Genomic DNA, 27,601 nt, shown 5'->3' on the forward strand with positions numbered 1-27,601 from the left:
TGTGTGTGTGTGTGTGTGTGTGTGTGTGTGTGTGTGTGTGTGTGTGTGTGTGTGTGTGTGTGTGTGTGTGTGTGTGTGTGTGTGTGTGTGTGTGTGTGTGTTTATGTTTATCTTTGCACTAATATTCTTCCCACTTTTCTCCAAACTGTCATCAGTCCGTTACATAACTCTTATGACTTATGGGTTCTTCTCGACTCGTCCCCTATGGCCAGGTTACTATAAGGGCAATCAGAAGGTGGCGGTGAAGACCCTGAAGGAAGGGACCATGGAGCCTGAGGCCTTCCTGCAGGAGGCTAACCTGATGAAGCAGCTGCAACACGACAGACTGGTCCGCCTCCACGCCGTCGTCACCATGGAACCCATCTACATCGTCACAGAGTTCATGATCAATGGTGAGAGAGAGAGAGAGAGAGAGAGAGAGAGAGAGAGAGAGAGAGAGAGAGAGAGAGAGAGAGAGAGAGAGAGAGAGAGAGAGAGAGAGAGAGAGAGAGAGAGAGAGAGAGACAGACTGTGAGAGACGGAATCTAAAACAAAAATCCAGAAAATCACATTGTATGATTTTTAAGTAATTAATTTGCATTTTATTGCATGACATAAGTATTTGATCACCTACCAACCAGTAAGAATTCCGGCTCTCACAGACCTGTTAGTTTTTCTTTAAGAAGCCCTCCTGTTCTCCACTCATTACCTGTATTAACTGCACCTGTTTGAACTCGTTACCTGTATAAAAGACACCTGTCCACACACTCAATCAAACAGACTCCAACCTCTCCACAATGGCCAAGACCAGAGAGCTGTGTAAGGACATCAGGGATAAATTGTAGACCTGTACAAGGCTGGGATGGGCTACAGGACAATAGGCAAGCAGCTTGGTGAGAAGGCAACAACTGTTGGCACAATTATTAGAAAATGGAAGAAGTTCAAGATGACGGTCAATCACCCTCGGTCTGGGGCTCCATGCAAGATCTCACCTCGTGGGGCATCAATGATCATGAGGAATGTGAGGGATCAGCCCAGAACTACACGGCAGGACCTGGTCAATGACCTGAAGAGAGCTGGGACCACAGTCTCAAAGAAAACCATTAGTAACACACTACGCCGTCATGGATTAAAATCCTGCAGCGCACGCAAGGTCCCCCTGCTCAAGCCAGCGCATGTCCAGGCCCGTCTGAAGTTTGCCAATGACCATCTGGAAGATCCAGAGGAGGAATGGGAGAAGGTCATGTGGTCTGATGAGACAAAAATAGAGCTTTTTGCTCTAAACTCCACTCGCCGTGTTTGCAGGAATAGAAGGATGAGTACAACCCCAAGAACACCATCCCAACCGTGAAGCATGGAGGTGGAAACATCATTCTTTGGGGATGCTTTTCTGCAAAGGGGACAGGACGACTGCACCGTATTGAGGGGAGGATGGATGGGGCCATGTATCGCGAGATCTTGACCAACAACCTCCTTCCCTCAGTAAGAGCATTGAAGATGGGTCGTGGCTGGGTCTTCCAGCATGACAACGACCCGAAACACACAGCCAGGGCAACTAAGGAGTGGCTCCGTAAGAAGCATCTCAAGGTCCTGGAGTGGCCTAGCCAGTCTCCAGACCTGAACCCAATAGAAAATCTTTGGAGGGAGCCGAAAGTCCGTATTGCCCAGCGACAGCCCCGAAACCTGAAGGATCTGGAGAAGGTCTGTATGGAGGAGTGGGCCAAAATCCCTGCTGCAGTGTGTGCAAACCTGGTCAAGAACTACAGGAAACGTATGATCTCTGTAATTGCAAACTAAGGTTTCTGTACCAAATATTCAGTTCTGCTTTTCTGATGTATCAAATACTTATGTCATGCAATAAAATGCAAATTAATTACTTAAAAATCATACAATGTGATTTTCTGGATTTTTGTTTTAGATTCCTTCTCTCACAGTTGAAGTGTACCTATGATAAAAATGACAGACCTCTACATGCTTTGTAAGTAGGAAAACCTGCAAAATCGTCAGTGTATCAAATACTTGTTCTCCCCACTGTATCTGAAATTACAGTGGGGCAAAAAATTATTTAGTCAGCCACCAATTGTGCAAGTTCTCCCACTTAAAAAGATGAGAGAGGCCTGTAATTTTCATCATAGGTGCACTTCAACTATGACAGACAAAATGAGAAAAAAAATCCAGAAAATCACATTGTAGGATTTTTAATGAATTTATTTGCAAATTATGGTGGAAAATAAGTATTTGGTCACCTACAAACAAGCAAGATTTCTGGCTCTCACAGACCTGTAACTTCTTCTTTAAGAGGCTCCTCTGTCCTCCAATCGTTACCTGTATTAATGGCACCTGTTTGAACTTGTTATCAGTATAAAAGACACCTGTCCACAACCTCAAACAGTCACACTCCAAACTCCACTATGGCCAAGACCAAAGAGCTGTCAAAGGACACCAGAAACAAAATTGTAGACCTGCACCAGGCTGGGAAGACTGAATCTGCAATAGGTAAGCAGCTTGGTTTGAAGAAATCAACTGTGGGAGCAATTATTAGGAAATGGAAGACATACAAGACCACTGATAATCTCCCTCGATCTGGGGCTCCACGAAAGATCTCACCCCGTGGGGTCAAAATGATCACAAGAACGGTGAGCAAAAATCCCAGAACCACGCGGGGGGACCTAGTGAATGACCTGCAGAGAGCTGGGACCAAAGTAACAAAGCCTACCATCAGTAACACACTCAAATCCTGCAGTGCCAGATGTGTCCCCCTGCTTAAGCCAGTACATGTCCAGGCCCGTCTGAAGTTTGCTAGAGAGCATTTGGATGATCCAGAAGAAGATTGGGAGAATGTCATATGGTCAGATGAAACCAAAATATAACTTTTTGGTAAAAACTCAACTCGTCGTGTTTGGAGGACAAAGAATGCTGAGTTGCATCCAAAGAACACCATACCTACTGTGAAGCATGGGGGTGGAAACATCATGCTTTGGGGCTGTTTTTCTACAAAGGGACCAGGACGACTGATCCGTGTAAAGGAAAGAATGAATGGGGCCATGTATCGTGAGATTTTGAGTGAAAACCTTCCATCAGCAAAGGCATTGAAGATGAAACGGGCAACGAAGGAGTGGCTTCGTAAGAAGCATTTCAAGGTCCTGGAGTGGCCTAGCCAGTCTCCAGATCTTAACCCCATAGAAAATCTTTGGAGGGAGTTGAAAGTCCGTGTTGCCCAGCAACAGCCCCAAAACATCACTGCTCTAGAGGAGATCTGCATGGAGGAATGGGCCAAAATACCAGCAACAGTGTGTGAAAACCTTGTGAAGACTTACAGAAAACGTTTGACCTCTGTCATTGCCAACAAAAGGTATATAGCAAAGTATTGAGATAAACTTTTGTTATTGACCAAATACTTATTTTCCACCATAATTTGCAAATAAATTCATTAAAATTCCTACAATGTGATTTTCTGGAGAAAAAAAATTCTCATTTTGTCTGTCATAGTTGAAGTGTACCGATGAAAATTACAGGCCTCTCTCATCTTTTTAAGTGGGAGAACTTGCACAATTGGTGGCTGACTAACTACTTGTTTGCCCCACTGTACATGATTAATTGATCAGTTACATGCTGTATAACTCTGACCATAGAGCTAAATGTGTGCAATTGTTTTGCATGGAATAATCAGAAATTTGTAGTTCTGACTATGCTCTTCAAGAGGTGATGATATTACAACTAAATAAAGGTAACATTTATTTGCAATCCCCTTGAAAACGTTGTGCAGTTGTCAAGGTTTTTAGTGGAGCTGGATGTCTCCTTGCACCCCAGAAGACAAACGGAACGCAGCTTATTGTGACGTTTTATTGATAATGACCTATTGCAATTTATTCCTGACCAAGATGGCTGCCATTATCAGCTCATTCTAGAGCTATGCAGGTCCATGACATCAGCCACTCTAGTAAATTATAAGATTTCAATGGGAAGGACACTGCTATGTGCTTTAGTCATTGCAGGAAATATTATTAAGAAAATGGATTACACTTTCTTTTATGGTCTTTCAACTGGTATTTACCTGTTATTTAGCTGTTATTTACCTGGTATTTACCTGGTATCTACCTGGTATTTACCTGTTATTTACCTGTTATTTAGCTGTTATTTACCTGGAATTTACCTGGTATCTACCTGTTATTTACCTGGTCTTTACCTGTTATTTACCTGGTATTTACCTGTTATTTACCTGTTATTTGCCTGGTATTTACCTGGTATTTACCTGTTATTTACCTGCTATTTACCTGGTCTTTCAACTGGTATTTACCTGTTAATTACCTGTTATTTACCTGTTATTTAGCTGTTATTTACCTGGTATTTAGCTGTTATTTACTTGGTATTTACCTGGTATCTACCTGGTATTTACCTGTTATTTGCCTGGTATTTACCTGGTATTTCTCTAGAAATGTACAGTTTGTGGTAACAATGGGTTAGGGTTTCTGCATGCTGGTAAGTACCTAGATGTTTCTGTACTGTGAAGTAACGTGCTGCAGTTCTAACGGCTTCGCGCGTCTTCTTTCCTTATCTACAGGAAGTCTGTTGGACTTCCTAAAAACAGACGAGGGCAAGAAGTTGAAGCTCACCAAACTGATAGACATGTCAGCCCAGGTGGGACATCATACAAGTCATTCCTCTAAACAACTTAATTGTCGGAGTCAAATGTACAAAAAAATGTAAAAACTACCCGACAGGAAATAGAAACATGATCCGGTAGATTGTGTATGACTCTGTATTACGTTTGGCATTTTTATTTTATTTATTTATTTTAATTTTACCTTTATTTAACTAGACAAGTCAGTTAAGAACAAATTCTTATTTACAATGACGGCCTACCAAAAGGCCTCCTGCGGGGGACGGGGGCTGGGATAAAAAAATATATATATTTTAAATATTTGACCAGTATCATATGCCAAATGTTATACCCCTATATTTGATCTTTAAATCAAATAAAATTGTATTAGTCACACGCGCCGAATACAACAGGTGTAGAACTTAGAGTGAAATGCTGAATACAACAGGTGTAGTAGACCTTACAGTGAAATGCTGAATACAACAGGTGTAGTAGACCTTACAGTGAAATGCTGAATACAACAGGTGTAGTAGACCTTACAGTGAAATGCTGAATACAACAGGTGTAGACCTTACAGTGAAATGCTGAATACAACAGGTGTAGACCTTACAGTGACATGCTGAATACAACAGGTGTAGTAGACCTTACAGTGAAATGCTGAATACAACAGGTGTAGTAGACCTTACAGTGAAATGCTGAATACAACAGGTGTAGTAGACCTTACAGTGAAATGCTGAATACAACAGGTGTAGTAGACCTTACAGTGAAATGCTGAATACAACAGGTGTAGACCTTACAGTGAAATGCTGAATACAACAGGTGTAGACCTTAAAGTGAAATGCTGAATACAACAGGTGTAGACCTTACAGTGAAATGCTTACTTAAGAGCCCTGAACCAACAATGCAGTTAAAAAAAAAAATCGTAATAAAAAATAAAAGTAACAAGTAATTAAAGACCGTCAGTAAAATAACAATAGCTATATACAGGGGGGTACCGGTACAAAGTCAATGTGTGGGGGGACATTGTTCCAAAACCATGTCTTGATTTTAAAAAAGATGAAAAATGAGTTTGCGAAACGCTAGACTCTCTCTGAATATCTTCCTAGCAACACTACGGTATGCACTAGTCAATGTGTGTCCTAAAGTGGCATCCTATTGCGATATAGTGTACACTGCTTTTGACCAAAACCCCATGTGTAGTGGACTAGGTAGGATAATAGGGTGGTATTTGATGAGGCAGCTACTGAATCAAACACCAGTTGAGGAAACAAAACAAACATTTCAGAGAAGTCAACTATTTATAGTCTTGTCATACATCCGTTTTAAAAAGCAGTTTATATTTTTTTTCGGCACAAACACGTGGAAAGTGTCAGTTCTAGCTAGCTAGTGTGTAAAATGAGGTGGTTTATGTGGTTTCTGTGGCAGGCTAAGAGGGGCTGATTGTGTACTGCTGGGTTTTCCAGCCCCGCCCTGTTCTATCATTAACATCCGGACAGGAAGTCAAGTGAGGTCGTTTTTTTTTTTTTTTACATTTTCCAGACACCATGGCATGCGCCCCTCTGAGACCACACGTGTCACTTCCTTTGAGAGGACATATCCTGTCTAACCCACTTTACTGTGTCAGGCAGATGCGTTCCTAATGGCATCCTTTATACAATGTGGTGCACTACTTTTGACCTGGTCAAAATGTATGAACTATATAAGGCAGAAGGTATCCTTTGAGATGCACCGAGGTCTGACTAGAATAGAGTGAAGGAGCGTTGTTGACTGCATAGGAACAAAATATGTAAGAGTATTGAAATGGTCTGACATCCGGTGATGCATGTGTGTACAGTAGCAGGCCTACATGAGGCTCCGTGTTTTTATCAATCGTTTGGGTCCAGAATGATTCTATCTGATCTAAAATAGAACTCAGAAAACTGTTTAATAAAAATGACTGTCTAGAAATGTCTAAATGATCTGTCTGTCTCTCTCTCTCTCTCTCTCTCTCTCTCTCTCTCTCTCTCTCTCTCTCTCTCTCTCTCTCTCTCTCTCTGTCTCTCTCTCTGTCTCTGTCTCTGTCTCTCTTTCTCTCTGTCTCTGTCTCTGTCTCTCTTTCTCTCTGTCTCTGTCTCTCTCTCTCTCTCTCTGTTTCTCGTCTCTCTCTCTCTCTCTCTCTCTCTCTCTCTCTCTCTCTCTCTCTCTCTCTCTCTCTCTCTCTCTCTCTCTCTCTCTCTCTCTCTCTCTCTCTCTCTGTCTCTCTCTCTCTCTCTCTCTCTGTCTCTCTGTCTCTGTCTCTGTCTCTGTCTCTCTCTCTGTCTCTCTCTCTTGTCTCTCTCTGTCTCTCTCTCTGTCTCTCTCTCTTGTCTCTCTCTGTCTCTCTCTCTGTCTCTCCTCTCTCTCTCTCGTCTCTCTCTCTCTCTCTCTCTCTCTCTCTCTCTCTCTCTCTCTCTGTCTCTGTCTCTCTCTCTCTCCTCTCTCTCTCGTCTCTCTTTCTCATCTCTCTCTCTCTCTCTCTCTCTCTCTCTCTCTCTCTCTCTCTCTCTCTCTCTCTCTCTCTCTCTCTCTCTCTCTCTGTCTCTGTCTCTGTCTCTGTCTCTGTCTCTCTCGCCTCTCTCTCTCGTCTCTCTCTCTCGTCTCTCTCTCGTCTCTCTCTCGTCTCTCTCTCGTCTCTCTCTCTCGTCTCTCTCTCTCGTCTCTCATCTCTCTCTCGTCCCTCTCTCTCGTGTACTAGATAGCTGAAGGCATGGCCTACATTGAGAAGAAGAACTATATCCACAGAGACCTGCGAGCCGCCAACATTCTGGTCAATGAGACGCTCCATTGCAAGATAGCAGACTTTGGCCTGGCCAGGATCATAGAAACAGAGTACACAGCAAAAGAAGGTATGACAACCCCCCCCCCCCCTTTATTTAACTTGCCAAATCAGTTAAGAACAAATTCTTATTTTCAATGACGACCTAGGAACAGTGGGTTAACTGCCTTGTTCAGGGGCAGAATGACAGATTTTTACCTTGTCAGCTCGGGGATTCAATCTTGCAACCTTTCCACTACTAGTCCCACGCTCTAACTACTAGGCTACCTAACGCCCCCAAGGTATGGCTATTAGGCAGTGTTGACACAGGAAACAGAGAACACAGCAAAAGAAGGTATGACCATTAGGCAGCGTTTACACAGGCAGCCGAATTCTGATCCTTTGGCCAATTATATGCAAAGGATCTGATCTGATTGGTCAAAAGACCAATTACTGGCAAAAAAAATCAGATTTTCAAATGACATGACATCCAAAAGCCATACTTTTGGTTGTGGCCGGCAACGCGACACACTTGGTCCGCTGCTCAAATGAACCGTAAATATCACAGTAGCCACTAGCCAGTAAGCACAAACTATTCATCAACGAAAATACAACAATTCACGAGTATGGATGTGTAGACAAACAAAGGGTTTGTTTTGTTGTCTGTAGGCTACACGTTACATTTTAGCTTCAAGACAAAAGCACAGAGTTGCTAACAGCCATGTCTTCATCAAGTGTCACTAGCCTTACAAAATGATTAACCCTGTCATATGAACATTACAGTACAGTAAGTCTACCTTACGACATTACGACAAAACCAGGCTTAATTATTATCAAAAGCATACAAATCACTACATGTAGTAAAAGCTAATTGCTATTGGGAAAAAAAGTGTCTATTAAGTGAATTCACCGCAATGGGCTGTTTAACGTCATGTTTCTATAGGCTAAGCTATTTACTCATTACCTAAAAATAGACCGCATTTATTTGTGTTCTGAGAAAATGTGAACACGATCAAATGTGGTTGATATTTTCACACTTCAGGTGGCTAGACTACCTAGGCCTTTTTAATCCAAAATGATTCACTGCAATCAATCAATCAAATAATCAATCAATCAATTAATCAACACAATAGTGATGTTGTGCCAGCCTATTCCAGGTGTTTTTCCATTAGTATTTTATTTAAAAATCTAATCAAATTTTCAAAATCAAATCAAATCAAATGTATTTATAAAGCCCTTCTTACATCAGCTGATGTCACAAAGTGCTGTACAGAAACCCAGCCTAAAACCCCAAACAGCAAAGCAATGCAGGTGTAGAAGCACGGTGGCTACCTAGAAAGGCCAAAACTTAGGAAGAAACCTAGAGAGGAACCAGGCTATGAGGGGTGGCCAGTCCTTTTCTGGCTGTGCCGGGTGGAGATTATAACAGAACATGGCCAAGATGTTCAAATGTTCATAAATCACCAGCAGGGTCCAATGATAATACCCTTACCTTTTGACCTGATTTGACCTGATTTGAAAAAGAATCTGGTACCATCATCAGCTCATATAAGACAGCTTTATTTTACAGCTGTTTTTTTTTTTTACTGTCATACCAACAAGCGCTCACAGTCATGATTGGAGAATTAGAGGCTCATCCACGTTCTCCAAACGTCACATTTCGAAGTGGTTTTGTTGCGCCTGCATCATTCCATTTCTCCAAACGTCAAATTTCGAAGTGTTTTTGTTGCTCCTGCATCATTTCATTACTCCAAACGTCAAATTTCGAAGTGTTTTTGTTGCTCCTGCATCATTCCATTTCTCCAAACGTCAAATTTCGAAGTGTTTTTGTTGCTCCTGCGGCTGTATCGTTCCATTTCTCCAAACGTCAAGTTTCTAAGTTAAGTGTTTATGTTTAGGCACTAATTTCGAATGGGTAAGATAAGGGTTAAAGGGTAGGTATATTAATTTAAGTTAAGGTCAGGGTTAAAGGGTAGGTATATTAATTTAAGTTAAGGTAAGGGTTAAATGGTAGGTATATTAATTTAAGTTAAGGTAAGGGTTAAAGGGTAGGTATATTAAGTTAAGGTAAGGGTTAAAGGGTAGGTATATTAATTTAAGTTAAGGTAAGGGTTAAAGGGTAGGTATATTAATTTAAGGTAAGGGTTAAAGAGTAGGTATATTAATTTAATAATGTATTAATGTTAAAGGGTAGGTATATTAATTTAAGTTAAGGTAAGGGTTAAAGGGTAGGTATGTTAATTTAAGTTAAGGTAAGGGTTAAAGGGTAGGTATATTAATTTAAGGTAAGGGTTAAAGGGTAGGTATATTAATTTAAGGTAAGGGTTAAAGGGTAGGTACATTAATTTAAGTTAACGTAAGGGTTAAAGGGTAGGTACATTAATTTAAGTTAAGGTAAGGGTTAAAGGGTAGGTATGTTAATTTAAGTTAAGGTAAGGGTTAAAGGGTAGGTATATTCATTTAATAATGTATTAATGTTAAAGGGTAGATATATTAATTTAATAATGTATTCATGGTAAAGGGTAGGTATATTAATTTAATTATGTATTCATGTTAAAGGGTAGGTATATTAATTTAAGTTAAGGTAAGGGTTAAAGGGTAGGTATATTAATTTAATAATGTATTAATGTTAAAGGGTAGATATATTAATTTAATAATGTATTAATGGTAAAGGGTAGGTATATTAATTTAATAATGTATTAATGTTAAAGGGTAGATATATTAATTTAATAATGTATTAATGTTAAAGGATAGGTATATTAATTTAAGTTAAGGTAAGGGTTAAAGGGCAGGTAAATTAATTTAAGTTAAGGTAAGGGTTAAAGGGTAGGTAGCGTAAACGTAAACACATGTAACATATGGATTTGCATTATTATACACAATGAAAAGTCCCAACACAAAGTTACGCCTCACGTTTCTGTTTTTTGAGTTTTTACATAAAACCAATCAGAATTATGAAGTGTCGGAAAATGTTTTTCCGACGTGTGATGTAATATGGAGGACCCAGCAGGCCAGGCCTTTTCCCTATAATGTAAACTACAGCTGGAATAACTTCAAATGTATAACTTCAAATTAAACCAAATCGTTTGCACTCACGGCTACTGGTTTCGATTACATTTTCAGCCGACTTACAAGCAAATACTTTATGAATGTATTGTAACAAATCAACTTGCAAGGTTGCTAGCAAACTAGCCTGCTAAGGTTAGCCCTACTAGCCTGCTAATGTTAGCCCTACCAGCCTGCTAATGTTAGCCCTACTAGCCTGCTAATGTTAGCCCTACCAGCCTGCTAATGTTCGCCCTACCAGCCTGCTAATGTTAGCCCTACCAGCCTGCTAATGTTAGCCCTACTAGCCTGCTAATGTTAGCTCTACCAGCCTGCTAATGTTCGCCCTACCAGCCTGCTAATGTTAGCCCTACCAGCCTGCTAATGTTAGCCCTACCAGCCTGCTAATGTTCGCCCTACCAGCCTGCTAATGTTAGCCCTACCAGCCTGCTAATGTTAGCCCTACTAGCCTGCTAATGTTAGCTCTACCAGCCTGCTAATGTTCGCCCTACCAGCCTGCTAATGTTAGCCCTACCAGCCTGCTAATGTTAGCCCTACCAGCCTGCTAATGTTCGCCCTACCAGCCTGCTAATGTTAGCCCTACTAGCCTGCTAATGTTAGCCCTACCAGCCTGCTAATGTTCGCCCTACCAGCCTGCTAATGTTAGCCCTACTAGCCTGCTAATGTTCACCCTACCAGCCTGCTAATGTTAGCCCTACTAGCCTGCTAATGTTAGCCCTACCATCCTGCTAATGTTCGCCCTACCAGCCTGCTAATGTTAGCCCTACCAGCCTGCTAATGTTAGCCCTACTAGCCTGCTAATGTTAGCCCTACCAGCCTGCTAATGTTAGCCCTACCAGCCTGCTAATGTTACTTTAGCTCTGAATGAGTCAGCCAGTTGCTATCAACAACAAACAGCTACAGGGCCCTCAGAAAGTATTCATGCTCCTTGATTTATTCCACATGTTGTTGTGTTACAGCCTGAATTCAAAATGGATTACATTCTTCTATCCCCCATCTACACACAATACCCCATAATGACAAAGTGAAAACAGCAATATTACATTTACTTAAGTATTCACACCCTTGAGTCAATAGTTTGTAGGAACATTCACTGTCTTCGTGGTAAACAACTCCCGTGTATAGTATATACAGGCCAGCAGAATACCACCCTGCATCCCACTGCTGGCTTGCTTCTGACACTAAGGAGGGTTGGTCCTGTATTAATGTTAAAGGGTAGGTATATTAATTTAAGTTAAGGTAAGGGTTAAACGGTAGGTATATTTATTTAAGTTAAGGTAAGGGTTAAAGGGTAGGTATATTAATTTAAGTTAAGGTAAGGGTTAAAGGGTAGGTACATTAATTTAAGTTAAGGTAAGGGTTAAAGGGTAGGTATGTTAATTTAAGTTAAGGTAAGGGTTAAAGGGTAGGTATATTAATTTAATAATGTATTAATGTTAAAGGGTAGATATATTAATTTAATAATGTATTAATGGTAAAGGGTAGGTATATTAATTTAATAATGTATTAATGTTAAAGGGTAGGTATATTAATTTAAGTTAAGGTAAGGGTTAAAGGGTCTCCCTGGATGGGAGACCAGATGCTGCTGGAAGTGGTGTTGGAGGGCCAGTAGGAGGCACCTATTCCACTGGTCTAAAAACATATCCCAGTGCAATGATTGGGGACTTTGTCCTGTGTAGGGGGGATGTTAAACGGGTGTCCTGACTCTCTGTGGTCACTAGAAGATCTCATGGCACTTATCGTAAGAGCAGGGGTGTTAACTCTGGTGTTCTGGCTAGATTCCCAATCTGGCTCTCATACCATCACGGTCACCTCATCATCCCCAGTTTACAATTGGCGCATTCATCTCCTCTCCCCTGTAACTATTCCCCAGGTTATTGCTGTGAATGAGAATGTGTTCTCAGTTAACTTTACCTGGTTAAATAACAATATATATATTTGGTCTTTTGTTATAGGTTATTGTTCTCCTGAAAGGTGAACTCATCTCCCAGTGTCTGTTGGAAAGCAAACTGAACCAGGTTTTCCTCTAGGATTTAACCTGTTCTTCGATTTAATTGGATTTCTTTTTTATTCTGAAAAACTTCCCAGTCCTTGCTCCCGAGTGGTGCAGCGGTCTAAGGCACTGCATCTCAGTGCAAGAGGCATCACTACAGTCCCTGGTTTGATTCCAGGCTGTATCACATCTGGCCATGATTGGGAGTTCTATAGTGTGGCGCACAATTGGCCCACCATCGTCCGGGTTTGGCCGGGGTAGGCTGTTATTGTGAATAAGAATTTGTTCCTAACTGACTTGCCTAGTTACACGCATACCCATAACATGATGCAGCCACCATTATGCTTGAAAATATGGAGAGTGGTACTCAGTTACGTGTTGTGTTGGATTTACCCCAAACACAACTTTGAAACTTTGTATTCAGGACAAAATGTTCATTGGTCACATTTTTTGCAGTTTTACTTTAGTGCCTTGTTGCAAACAGGATGCATGTATTGGATTTTTTAAATATGTACAGGCTTCCTTATTTTCACTTCTGTCAAGTTGTTGATCAATCCTCAGTTTTCTCCTATATATTTATTTATTATTTTTATTTCACCTTTATTTAACCAGGTAAGCAAGTTGAGAACAAGTTCTCATTTACAACTGTGACCTGGCCAAGATAAAGCAAAGCAGTGCGACACAAACAACAACACAGAGTTACAAATGGAATAAACAAGCGTACAGCCAATAACACAATAGAAAAAAAAGAAAGTTTAGATACAGTGTGTGCAAATGGCGGTAAGGAGGTAAGGCAATAAGTAGGCCATAGTAGCAAAGTAATTACAATATAGCAGATTAACACTGGAGTGATAGATGAGCAGTTGATGATGAGCAGATGATGGTGTGTAAGTAGTGATACTGGTGTGCAAAAGAGCAGCAAAGTAAATCAAAACAATATGGGGATGAGGTAGGTAGATTGGGTGGGCTATTTACAGATGGACTATGTACAGCTGCAGCGATCGGTAAGCTGCTCAAATAGCTGATGTTTAAAGTTAGTGAGGGAAATGTAAGTCTCCAGCTTCAGCGATTTTTGCAATTCGTTTCAGTCACTGGCAGCAGAGAACTGGAAGGAAAGGAGGCCAAAGGAAGTGTTGGCTTTGGGGATGACCAGTGAGATATACCTGCTGGAGCGCGTGCTATGGGTGGGTGTTGTTATTGTGACCAGTGAGCTGAGATAAGGCGGGGCTTTACCTAGCATAGACTTATAGATGACCTGGAGCCAGTGGGTCTGGCGACGAATATGTAGCGAGGGCCAGCCGACTAGAGCATACAGGTCGCAGTGGTGGGTGGTATAAGGTGTTTTAGTAACAAAACGGATGGCACTGTGATAAACTGCATCCAATTTGCTGAGTAGAGTGTTGAAAGCTATTTTGTAGATGACATCGCCGAAGTCGAGGATCGGTAGGATAGTCAGTTTTACTAGGGTAAGTTAGGCGGCGTGAGTGAAGGATGCATTGTTGCGAAATAGAAAGCCGATTCTAGATTTGATTTTGGATTGGAGATGTTTGATATGAGTCTAGAAGGAGAGTTTACAGTCTAGCCAGACATCTAGGTATTTGTAGTTGTCCACGTATTCTAGGTCAGAACCGTCCAGAGTAGTGATGTTAGTCGGGCGGGTGGGTGCGGGCAGCGAACAGTTGAAAAGCATGCATTTGGTTTTGCTAGCGTTTTTATGAGCAGTTGGAGGCCACAGAAGGAGTGTTGTATGGCATTGAAGCTCGTTTGGAGGTTAGTTAACACAGTGTCCAAAGAAGGGCCAGGTGTATACAGAATGGTGTCGCCTGCGTAGAAGTGGATCAGGGAATCACCCGCAGCAAGAGCAACATGTATAGTGGTGGACAGTAACATGTATAGTGGTGGACAGTAACATGTCTAGTGGTGGACAATAACATGTATAGTGGTGAACAGTAACATGTATAGTAGTGGACAGTAACATGTCTAGTGGTGGACAGTAACATGTCTAGTGGTGGACAGTAACATGTATAGTGGTGGACAGTAACATGTCTAGTGGTGGACAGTAACATGTCTAGTGGTGGACAGTAACATGTCTAGTGGTGGACAGTAACATGTCTAGTGGTGGACAGTAACGTGTCTAGTGGTGGACAGTAACATGTATAGTGGTGGACAGTAACATGTATAGTGGTGGACAGTAACATGTATAGTGGTGGACAGTAACATGTATAGTGGTGGACAGTAACATGTATAGTGGTGGACAGTAACATGTCTAGTGGTGGACAGTAACATGTCTAGTCTAGTGGTGGACAGTAACATGTCTAGTGGTGGACAGTAACATGTATAGTGGTGGACAGTAACATGTCTAGTGGTGGACAGTAACATGTCTAGTGGTGGACAGTAACATGTCTAGTGGTGGACAGTAACATGTCTAGTGGTGGACAGTAACATGTATAGTCTAGTGGTGGACAGTAACATGTCTAGTGGTGGACAGTAACATGTCTAGTGGTGGACAGTAACATGTCTAGTCTAGTGGTGGACAGTAACATGTATAGTGGTGGACAGTAACATGTCTAGTGGTGGACAGTAACATGTCTAGTGGTGGACAGTAACATGTATAGTGGTGGACAGCAACATGTCTAGTGGTGGACAGTAACATGTATAGTGGTGGACAGTAACATGTCTAGTGGTGGACAGTAACATGTCTAGTGGTGGACAGTAACATGTATAGTGGTGGACAGTAACATGTCTAGTGGTGGACAGTAACATGTATAGTGGTGGACAGTAACATGTCTAGTGGTGGACAGTAACATGTCTAGTGGTGGACAGTAACATGTATAGTGGTGGACAGTAACATGTATAGTGGTGGACAGTAACATGTCTAGTGGTGGACAGTAACATGTCTAGTGGTGGACAGTAACATGTCTAGTGGTGGACAGTAACATGTCTAGTGGTGGACAGTATCATGTATAGTGGTGGAAAGTAACATGTCTAGTGGTGGACAGTAACATGTCTAGTGGTGGACAGTAACATGTCTAGTGGTGGACAGTAACATGTCTAGTGGTGGACAGTAACATGTCTAGTGGTGGACAGTAACATGTATAGTGGTGGACAGTAACATGTATAGTGGTGGACAGTAACATGTCTAGTGGTGGACAGTAACATGTATAGTGGTGGACAGTAACATGTATAGTGGTGGACAGTAACATGTCTAGTGGTGGACAGTAACATGTCTAGTGGTGGACAGTAACATGTCTAGTGGTGGACAGTAACATGTCTAGTGGTGGACAGTAACATGTCTAGTGGTGGACAGTAACATGTCTAGTGGTGGACAGTAACATGTCTAGTGGTGGACAGTAACATGTCTAGTGGTGGACAGTAACATGTCTAGTGGTGGACAGTAACATGTATAGTGGTGGACAGTAACATGTCTAGTCTAGTGGTGGACAGTAACATGTCTAGTGGTGGACAGTAACATGTCTAGTGGTGGAAAGTATCATGTATAGTGGTGGACAGTAACATGTCTAGTCGTGGACAGTAACATGTCTAGTGGTGGACAGTAACATGTCTAGTGGTGGACAGTAACATGTCTAGTGGTGGACAGTAACATGTCTAGTGGTGGACAGTAACATGTCTAGTGGTGGACTGTAACATGTATAGTGGTGGACAGTAACATGTCTTGTGGTGGACAGTAACATGTCTAGTGGTGGACAGTAACATGTATAGTGGTGGACAGTAACATGTCTAGTGGTGGACAGTAACATGTCTAGTGGTGGACAGTAACATGTCTAGTGGTGGACAGTAACATGTCTAGTGGTGGACAGTAACATGTCTAGTGGTGGACAGTAACATGTTTAGTGGTGGACAGTAACATGTCTAGTGGTGGACAGTAACATGTCTAGTGGTGGACAGTAACATGTCTAGTGGTGGACAGTAACATGTCTAGTGGTGAACAGTAACATGTCTAGTGGTGGACAGTAACATGTCTAGTGGTGGACAGTAACATGTCTAGTGGTGGACAGTAACATGTCTAGTGGTGGACAGTAACATGTATAGTGGTGGACAGTAACATGTATAGTGTTGGACAGTAACATGTCTAGTGGTGGATAGTAACATGTCTAGTGGTGGACAGTAACATGTCTAGTGGTGGACAGTAACATGTATAGTCTAGTGGTGGACAGTAACATGTCTAGTGGTGGACAGTAACATGTCTAGTGGTGGACAGTAACATGTATAGTGGTGGACAGTAACATGTATAGTGGTGGACAGTAACATGTCTAGTGGTGGACAGTAACATGTCTAGTGGTGGACAGTAACATGTCTAGTGGTGGACAGTAACATGTCTAGTGGTGGACAGTAACATGTCTAGTGGTGGACAGTAACATGTATAGTGGTGGACAGAAACATGTCTAGTGGTGGACAGTAACATGTATAGTGGTGGACAGTAACATGTCTAGTGGTGGACAGTAACATGTCTAGTGGTGGACAGTAACATGTCTAGTGGTGGACAGTAACATGTCTAGTGGTGGACAGTAACATGTCTAGTGGTGGACAGAAACATGCCTAGTGGTGGACAGTAACATGTATAGTGGTGGACAGTAACATGTATAGTCTAGTGGTGGACAGTAACATGTCTAGTGGTGGACAGTAACATGTATAGTGGTGGACAGTAACATGTCTAGTGGTGGATAGTAAAATGTCTAGTGGTGGACAGTAAAATGTATAGTGGTGGACAGTAACATGTCTAGTGGTGGACAGTAACATGTCTAGTGGTGGACAGTAACATGTCTAGTGGTGGACAGTAACATGTATAGTGGTGGACAGTAACATGTCTAGTGGTGGACAGTAACATGTCTAGTGGTGGACAGAAACATGCCTAGTGGTGGACAGAAACATGTCTAGTGGTGGACAGTAACATGTCTAGTGGTGGACAGTAACATGTCTAGTGGTGGACAGTAACATGTCTAGTGGTGGACAGTAACATGTATAGTGGTGGACAGTAACATGTCTAGTGGTGGACAGTAACATGTCTAGTGGTGGACAGTAACATGTCTAGTGGTGGACAGTAACATGTCTAGTGGTGGACAGTAACATGTCTAGTGGTGGACAGTAACATACATAGTGGTGGACAGTAACATGTATAGTGGTGGACAGTAACATGTCTAGTGGTGGACAGTAACATGTCTAGTGGTGGACAGTAACATGTATAGTGGTGGACAGTAACATGTATACTCTAGTGGTGGACAGTAACATGTCTAGTGGTGGACAGTAACATGTCTAGTGGTGGACAGTAACATGTCTAGTGGTGGACAGTAACATGTCTAGTGGTGGACAGTAACATGTATACTCTAGTGGTGGACAGTAACATGTCTAGTGGTGGACAGTAACATGTCTAGTGGTGGACAGTAACATGTATAGTGGTGGACAGTAACATGTCTAGTGGTGGACAGTAACATGTCTAGTGGTGAACAGTAACATGTCTAGTGGTGGACAGTAACATGTCTAGTGGTGGACAGTAACATGTCTAGTGGTGGACAGTAACATGTCTAGTGGTGGACAGTAACATGTCTAGTGGTTGACAGTAACATGTCTAGTGGTGGACAGTAACATGTCTAGTGGTGGACTGTAACATGTATAGTGGTGGACAGTAACATGTCTTGTGGTGGACAGTAACATGTCTAGTGGTGGACAGTAACATGTATAGTGGTGGACAGTAACATGTCTAGTGGTGGACAGTAACATGTCTAGTGGTGGACAGTAACATGTCTAGTGGTGGACAGTAACATGTCTAGTGGTGGACAGTAACATGTCTAGTGGTGGACAGTAACATGTCTAGTGGTGGACAGTAACATGTCTAGTGGTGGACAGTAACATGTCTAGTGGTGGACAGAAACATGTCTAGTCTAGTAGTGGACAGTAACATGTCTAGTGGTGGACAGTAACATGTCTAGTGGTGGACAGTAACATGTATAGTGGTGGACAGTAACATGTCTAGTGGTGGACAGTAACATGTCTAGTGGTGGACAGTAACATGTCTAGTGGTGGACAGTAACATGTCTAGTGGTGGACAGTAACATGTCTAGTGGTGGACAGTAACATGTCTAGTGGTGGACAGTAACATGTCTAGTGGTGGACAGAAACATGTCTAGTGGTGGACAGTAACATGTCTAGTGGTGGAAAGTAACATGTCTAGTGGTGGACAGTAACATGTCTAGTGGTGGACAGTAACATGTCTAGTGGTGGACAGTAACATGTCTAGTGGTGGACAGTAACATGTCTAGTGGTGGACAGTAACATGTCTAGTGGTGGACAGTAACATGTATAGTGGTGGACAGAAACATGCCTAGTGGTGGACAGTAACATGTATAGTGGTGGACAGTAACATGTATAGTCTAGTGGTGGACAGTAACATGTCTAGTGGTGGACAGTAACATGTATAGTGGTGGACAGTAACATGTCTAGTGGTGGATAGTAAAATGTCTAGTGGTGGACAGTAAAATGTATAGTGGTGGACAGTAACATGTCTAGTGGTGGACAGTAACATGTCTAGTGGTGGACAGTAACATGTCTAGTGGTGGACAGTAACATGTATAGTGGTGGACAGTAACATGTCTAGTGGTGGACAGTAACATGTCTAGTGGTGGACAGAAACATGCCTAGTGGTGGACAGAAACATGTCTAGTGGTGGACAGTAACATGTCTAGTGGTGGACAGTAACATGTCTAGTGGTGGACAGTAACATGTCTAGTGGTGGACAGTAACATACATAGTGGTGGACAGTAACATGTATAGTGGTGGACAGTAACATGTCTAGTGGTGGACAGTAACATGTATAGTGGTGGACAGAAACATGTCTAGTGGTGGACAGTAACATGTCTAGTGGTGGACAGTAACATGTCTAGTGGTGGACAGTAACATGTCTAGTGGTGGACAGTAACATACATAGTGGTGGACAGTAACATGTATAGTGGTGGACAGTAACATGTCTAGTGGTGGACAGTAACATGTCTAGTGGTGGACAGTAACATGTATAGTGGTGGACAGTAACATGTATACTCTAGTGGTGGACAGTAACATGTCTAGTGGTGGACAGTAACATGTCTAGTGGTGGACAGTAACATGTCTAGTGGTGGACAGTAACATGTCTAGTGGTGGACAGTAACATGTATACTCTAGTGGTGGACAGTAACATGTCTAGTGGTGGACAGTAACATGTCTAGTGGTGAACAGTAACATGTCTAGTGGTGGACAGTAACATGTCTAGTGGTGGACAGTAACATGTCTAGTGGTGGACAGTAACATGTCTAGTGGTGGACAGTAACATGTCTAGTGGTGGACTGTAACATGTATAGTGGTGGACAGTAACATGTCTTGTGGTGGACAGTAACATGTCTAGTGGTGGACAGTAACATGTATAGTGGTGGACAGTAACATGTCTAGTGGTGGACAGTAACATGTCTAGTGGTGGACAGTAACATGTCTAGTGGTGGACAGTAACATGTCTAGTGGTGGACAGTAACATGTCTAGTGGTGGACAGTAACATGTCTAGTGGTGGACAGTAACATGTCTAGTGGTGGACAGAAACATGTCTAGTCTAGTAGTGGACAGTAACATGTCTAGTGGTGGACAGTAACATGTATAGTGGTGGACAGTAACATGTATAGTGGTGGACAGTAACATGTCTAGTGGTGGACAGTAACATGTCTAGTGGTGGACAGTAACATGTCTAGTGGTGGACAGTAACATGTCTAGTGGTGGACAGTAACATGTCTAGTGGTGGACAGAAACATGTATAGTGGTGGACAGTAACATGTCTAGTGGTGGAAAGTAACATGTCTAGTGGTGGACAGTAACATGTCTAGTGGTGGACAGTAACATGTCTAGTGGTGGACAGTAACATGTCTAGTGGTGGACAGTAACATGTCTAGTGGTGGACAGAAACATGTCTAGTCTAGTAGTGGACAGTGACATGTCTAGTGGTGGACAGTAACATGTCTAGTGGTGGACAGTAACATGTATAGTGGTGGACAGTAACATGTCTAGTGGTGGACAGTAACATGTATAGTGGTGGACAGTAACATGTCTAGTGGTGGACAGTAACATGTCTAGTGGTGGACAGTAACATGTCTAGTGGTGGATAGTAACATGTCTAGTGGTGGACAGTAACATGTCTAGTGGTGGACAGTAACATGTCTAGTGGTGGATAGTAACATGTCTAGTGGTGGACAGTAACATGTTTAGTGGTGGACAGTAACATGTCTAGTGGTGGACAGTAACATGTCTAGTGGTGGACAGTAACATGTCTAGTGGTGGACAGTAACATGTCTAGTGGTGGACAGTAACATGTCTAGTGGTGGACAGTAACATGTCTAGTGGTGGACAGTAACATGTCTAGTGGTGGACAGTAACATGTCTAGTGGTGGACAGTAACATGTCTAGTGGTGGACAGTATCATGTATAGTGGTGGACAGTAACATGTCTAGTGGTGGACATTAATATGTCTAGTGGTGGACAGTATCATGTATAGTGGTGGACAGTAACATGTCTAGTGGTGGACAGTAACATGTCTAGTGGTGGACAGTAACATGTCTAGTGGTGGACAGTAACATGTCTAGTGGTGGACAGTAACATGTCTAGTGGTGGACAGTAACATGTCTAGTGGTGGACAGTAACATGTCTAGTGGTGGACAGTAACATGTCTAGTGGTGGACAGTAACATACATAGTGGTGGACAGTAACATGTCTAGTGGTGGACAGTAACATGTCTAGTGGTGGACAGTAACATGTCTAGTGGTGGACAGTAACATGTCTAGTGGTGGACAGTAACATGTCTAGTGGTGGACAGTAACATGTCTAGTGGTGGACAGAAACATGTCTAGTGGTGGACAGTAACATGTATAGTGGTGGACAGTAACATGTCTAGTGGTGGATAGTAACATGTATAGTCTAGTGGTGGATAGTAACATGTCTAGTGGTGGACAGTAACATGTCTAGTGGTGGACAGTAACATGTCTAGTGGTGGATAGTAACATGTCTAGTGGTGGACAGTAACATGTCTAGTGGTGGACAGAAACATGTCTAGTGGTGGACAGTAACATGTCTAGTGGTGGACAGTAACATGTCTAGTGGTGGACAGTAACATGTCTAGTGGTGGACAGTAACATGTATAGTGGTGGACAGTAACATGTCTAGTGGTGAACAGTAACATGTCTAGTGGTGGACAGTAACATGTCTAGTGGTGGACAGTAACATGTCTAGTGGTGGACAGTAACATGTCTAGTGGTGGACAGAAACATGTCTAGTGGTGGACAGTAACATGTCTAGTGGTGGACAGTATCATGTATAGTGGTGGACAGTAACATGTCTAGTGGTGGATAGTAACATGTATAGTCTAGTGGTGGATAGTAACATGTCTAGTGGTGGACAGTAACATGTCTAGTGGTGGACAGTAACATGTCTAGTGGTGGACAGTAACATGTCTAGTGGTGGACAGTAACATGTCTAGTGGTGGACAGTAACATGTCTAGTGGTGGACAGTAACATGTCTAGTGGTGGACAGTAACATGTCTAGTGGTGGACAGAAACATGTCTAGTGGTGGACAGAAACATGTCTAGTGGTGGACAGTAACATGTCTAGTGGTGGACAGTAACATGTATAGTGGTGGACAGTAACATGTATAGTGGTGGACAGTAACATGTCTAGTGGTTGACAGTAACATACATAGTGGTGGACAGTAACATGTATAGTGGTGGACAGTAACATGTCTAGTGGTGGACAGTAACATGTCTAGTGGTGGACAGTAACATGTCTAGTGGTGGACAGTAACATGTCTAGTGGTGGACAGTAACATGTCTAGTGGTGGACAGTAACATGTCTAGTGGTGGACAGTAACATGTCTAGTGGTGGACAGTAACATGTCTAGTGGTGGACAGTAACATGTCTAGTGGTTGACAGTAACATGTCTAGTGGTGGACAGTAACATGTCTAGTGGTTGACAGTAACATACATAGTGGTGGACAGTAACATGTATAGTGGTGGACAGTAACATGTCTAGTGGTGGACAGTAACATGTCTAGTGGTGGACAGTAACATGTCTAGTGGTGGACAGTAACATGTCTAGTGGTGGACAGTAACATGTCTAGTGGTGGACAGTAACATGTATAGTGGTGGACAGTAACATGTCTAGTGGTGGACAGTAACATGTCTAGTGGTGGACAGTAACATGTCTAGTGGTGGACAGTAACATGTCTAGTGGTGGACAGTAACATGTCTAGTGGTGGACAGTAACATGTCTAGTGGTTGACAGTAACATACATAGTGGTGGACAGTAACATGTATAGTGGTGGACAGTAACATGTCTAGTGGTGGACAGTAACATGTCTAGTGGTGGACAGTAACATGTATAGTGGTGGACAGTAACATGAATACTCTAGTGGTGGACAGTAACATGTCTAGTGGTGGACAGTAACATGTCTAGTGGTGGACAGTAACATGTCTAGTGGTGGACAGTAACATGTCTAGTGGTGGACAGTAACATGTATAGTGGTGGACAGTAACATGTATAGTGGTGGACAGTAACATGTCTAGTGGTGGACAGTAACATGTATAGTGGTGGACAGTAACATGTCTAGTGGTGGACAGTAACATGTATAGTGGTGGACAGTAACATGTATAGTGGTGGACAGTAACATGTATAGTGGTGGACAGTAACATGTATAGTGGTGGACAGTAACATGTATAGTGGTGGACAGTAACATGTATAGTCTAGTGGTGGACAGTAACATGTATAGTGGTGGACAGTAACATGTCTAGTGGTGGACAGTAACATGTATAGTGGTGGACAGTAACATGTCTAGTGGTGGACAGTACCATGTCTAGTGGTGGACAGAAACATGTCTAGTGGTGGACAGTAACATGTCTAGTGGTGGACAGTAACATGTCTAGTGGTGGACAGTAACATGTCTAGTGGTGGACAGTAACATGTCTAGTGGTGGACAGTAACATGTCTAGTGGTGGACAGTAACATGTCTAGTGGTGGACAGAAACATGTCTAGTGGTGGACAGTAACATGTCTAGTGGTGGACAGTAACATGTCTAGTGGTGGACAGTATCATGTATAGTGGTGGACAGTAACATGTCTAGTGGTGGACAGTAACATGTCTAGTGGTGGACAGTAACATGTATAGTGGTGGACAGTAACATGTATAGTGGTGGATAGTAACATGTCTAGTGGTGGACAGTAACATGTCAAGTGGTGGACAGTAACATGTCTAGTGGTGGACAGTAACATGTCTAGTGGTGGACAGTAACATGTATAGTGGTGGACAGTAACATGTCTAGTGGTGGACAGTAACATGTCTAGTGGTGGACAGTAACATGTCTAGTCGTGGACAGTAACATGTCTAGTGGTGGACAGTAACATGTCTAGTGGTGGACAGAAACATGTCTAGTCTAGTAGTGGACAGTAACATGTCTAGTGGTGGACAGTAACATGTCTAGTGGTGGAGAGTAACATGTATAGTGGTGGACAGTAACATGTCTAGTGGTGGACAGTAACATGTCTAGTGGTGGACAGTAACATGTCTAGTGGTGGACAGTAACATGTCTAGTGGTGGACAGTAACATGTCTAGTGGTGGACAGAAACATGTATAGTGGTGGACAGTAACATGTCTAGTGGTGGACAGTAACATGTCTAGTGGTGGACAGTAACATGTCTAGTGGTGGACAGTAACATGTCTAGTGGTGGACAGTAACATGTCTAGTGGTGGACAGTAACATGTCTAGTGGTGGACAGAAACATGTATAGTGGTGGACAGTAACATGTCTAGTGGTGGACAGTAACATGTCTAGTGGTGGACAGTAACATGTCTAGTGGTGGACAGTAACATGTCTAGTGGTGGACAGTAACATGTCTAGTGGTGGACAGTAACATGTCTAGTGGTGGATAGTAACATGTCTAGTGGTGGACAGTAACATGTCTAGTGGTGGACAGTAACATGTCTAGTGGTGGACAGTAACATGTCTAGTGGTGGACAGTAACATGTCTAGTGGTGGACAGTAACATGTCTAGTGGTGGACAGTAACATGTCTAGTGGTGGACAGTAACATGTCTAGTGGTGGACAGTAACATGTCTAGTGGTGGACAGTAACATGTCTAGTGGTGGACAGTAACATGTCTAGTCTAGTGGTGGACAGTAACATGTATAGTCTAGTGGTGGACAGTAACATGTCCAGTGGTGGACAGTAACATGTCTAGTGGTGGACAGTAACATGTCTAGTGGTGGACAGTAACATGTCTAGTGGTGGACAGTAACATGTCTAGTGGTGGACAGTAACATGTCTAGTGGTGGACAGTAACATGTCTAGTGGTGGACAGTAACATGTCTAGTGGTGGACAGTAACATGTCTAGTGGTGGACAGTAACATGTCTAGTGGTGGACAATAACATGTCTAGTGGTGGACAGTAACATGTCTAGTGGTGGACAGTAACATGTCTAGTGGTGGACAGTAACATGTCTAGTGGTGGACAGTAACATGTCTAGTGGTGGACAGTAACATGTCTAGTGGTGGACAGTATCATGTATAGTGGTGGACAGTAACATGTCTAGTGGTGGACAGTAACATGTCTAGTGGTGGACAGTATCATGTATAGTGGTGGACAGTAACATGTCTAGTGGTGGACAGTAACATGTCTAGTGGTGGACAGTAACATGTCTAGTGGTGGACAGTAACATGTATAGTGGTGGACAGTAACATGTCTAGTGGTGGACAGTAACATGTCTAGTGGTGGACAGTAACATGTATAGTGGTGGACAGTAACATGTATAGTGGTGGATAGTAACATGTCTAGTGGTGGACAGTAACATGTCTAGTCTAGTGGTGGACAGTAACATGTATAGTCTAGTGGTGGACAGTAACATGTCCAGTGGTGGACAGTAACATGTCTAGTGGTGGACAGTAACATGTCTAGTGGTGGACAGTAACATGTCTAGTGGTGGACAGTAACATGTCTAGTGGTGGACAGTAACATGTCTAGTGGTGGACAGTAACATGTCTAGTGGTGGACAGTAACATGTCTAGTGGTGGACAGTAACATGTCTAGTGGTGGACAGTAACATGTCTAGTGGTGGACAATAACATGTCTAGTGGTGGACAGTAACATGTCTAGTGGTGGACAGTAACATGTCTAGTGGTGGACAGTAACATGTCTAGTGGTGGACAGTAACATGTCTAGTGGTGGACAGTAACATGTCTAGTGGTGGACAGTATCATGTATAGTGGTGGACAGTAACATGTCTAGTGGTGGACAGTAACATGTCTAGTGGTGGACAGTATCATGTATAGTGGTGGACAGTAACATGTCTAGTGGTGGACAGTAACATGTCTAGTGGTGGACAGTAACATGTCTAGTGGTGGACAGTAACATGTATAGTGGTGGACAGTAACATGTCTAGTGGTGGACAGTAACATGTCTAGTGGTGGACAGTAACATGTATAGTGGTGGACAGTAACATGTATAGTGGTGGATAGTAACATGTCTAGTGGTGGACAGTAACATGTCTAGTGGTGGACAGTAACATGTCTAGTGGTGGACAGTAACATGTATAGTGGTGGACAGTAACATGTCTAGTGGTGGACAGTAACATGTCTAGTGGTGGACAGTAACATGTCTAGTGGTGGACAGTAACATGTCTAGTGGTGGACAGTAACATGTCTAGTGGTGGACAGTAACATGTCTAGTGGTGAACAGTAACATGTCTAGTGGTGGACAGTAACATGTCTAGTGGTGGACAGTAACATGTCTAGTGGTGGACAGTAACATGTCTAATGGTGGACAGTAACATGTCTAGTGGTGGACAGTAACATGTCTAGTGGTGGACAGTAACATGTCTAGTGGTGGACAGTAACATGTCTAGTGGTGGACAGTAACATGTCTAGTGGTGGACAGTATCATGTATAGTGGTGGACAGTAACATGTCTAGTGGTGGACAGTAACATGTCTAGTGGTGGACAGTATCATGTATAGTGGTGGACAGTAACATGTATAGTGGTGGACAGTAACATGTCTAGTGGTGGACAGTAACATGTTTAGTGGTGGACAGTAACATGTCTAGTGGTGGACAGTAACATGTCTAGTGGTGGACAGTAACATGTCTAGTGGTGGACAGTAACATGTCTAGTGGTGGACAGTAACATGTCTAGTGGTGGACAGTAACATGTATAGTGGTGGACAGTAACATGTCTAGTGGTGGACAGTAACATGTTTAGTGGTGGACAGTAACATGTCTAGTGGTGGACAGTAACATGTCTAGTGGTGGACAGTAACATGTCTAGTGGTGGACAGTAACATGTCTAGTGGTGGACAGTAACATGTCTAGTGGTGGACAGTAACATGTCTAGTGGTGGACAGAAACATGTCTAGTGGTGGACAGTAACATGTCTAGTGGTGGACAGTAACATGTCTAGTGGTGGACAGTATCATGTATAGTGGTGGACAGTAACATGTCTAGTGGTGGACAGTAACATGTCTAGTGGTGGACAGTAACATGTATAGTGGTGGACAGTAACATGTATAGTGGTGGATAGTAACATGTCTAGTGGTGGACAGTAACATGTCTAGTGGTGGACAGTAACATGTCTAGTGGTGGACAGTAACATGTCTAGTGGTGGACAGTAACATGTATAGTGGTGGACAGTAACATGTCTAGTGGTGAACAGTAACATGTCTAGTGGTGGACAGTAACATGTCTAGTCGTGGACAGTAACATGTCTAGTGGTGGACAGTAACATGTCTAGTGGTGGACAGAAACATGTCTAGTCTAGTAGTGGACAGTAACATGTCTAGTGGTGGACAGTAACATGTCTAGTGGTGGACAGTAACATGTATAGTGGTGGACAGTAACATGTCTAGTGGTGGACAGTAACATGTCTAGTGGTGGACAGTAACATGTCTAGTGGTGGACAGTAACATGTCTAGTGGTGGACAGTAACATGTCTAGTGGTGGACAGAAACATGTATAGTGGTGGACAGTAACATGTCTAGTGGTGGACAGTAACATGTCTAGTGGTGGACAGTAACATGTCTAGTGGTGGACAGTAACATGTCTAGTGGTGGACAGTAACATGTCTAGTGCTGGACAGTAACATGTCTAGTGGTGGATAGTAACATGTCTAGTGGTGGACAGTAACATGT

General features: G+C 42.6%; 1 protein-coding gene across 1 annotated transcript in view; it reads left to right on the forward strand.

The window, feature by feature from the left end:
* blk (BLK proto-oncogene, Src family tyrosine kinase) overlaps positions 1–27,601 on the forward strand; it is a 66,558-nt gene that overhangs the window by 23,064 nt on the left and 15,893 nt on the right. Inside the window, exons 9-11 of the mRNA XM_071412478.1 lie at positions 213–392; positions 4,541–4,617; positions 7,293–7,443. Of these exons, the coding sequence (XP_071268579.1) occupies positions 213–392; positions 4,541–4,617; positions 7,293–7,443 (408 nt within the window). The remainder of the gene's footprint in view (positions 1–212; positions 393–4,540; positions 4,618–7,292; positions 7,444–27,601) is intronic.

Source organism: Salvelinus alpinus, chromosome 8 (genome assembly GCF_045679555.1).
Source record: "Salvelinus alpinus chromosome 8, SLU_Salpinus.1, whole genome shotgun sequence".
In the NCBI taxonomy this organism is placed as follows: Eukaryota; Metazoa; Chordata; class Actinopteri; order Salmoniformes; family Salmonidae; genus Salvelinus; species Salvelinus alpinus.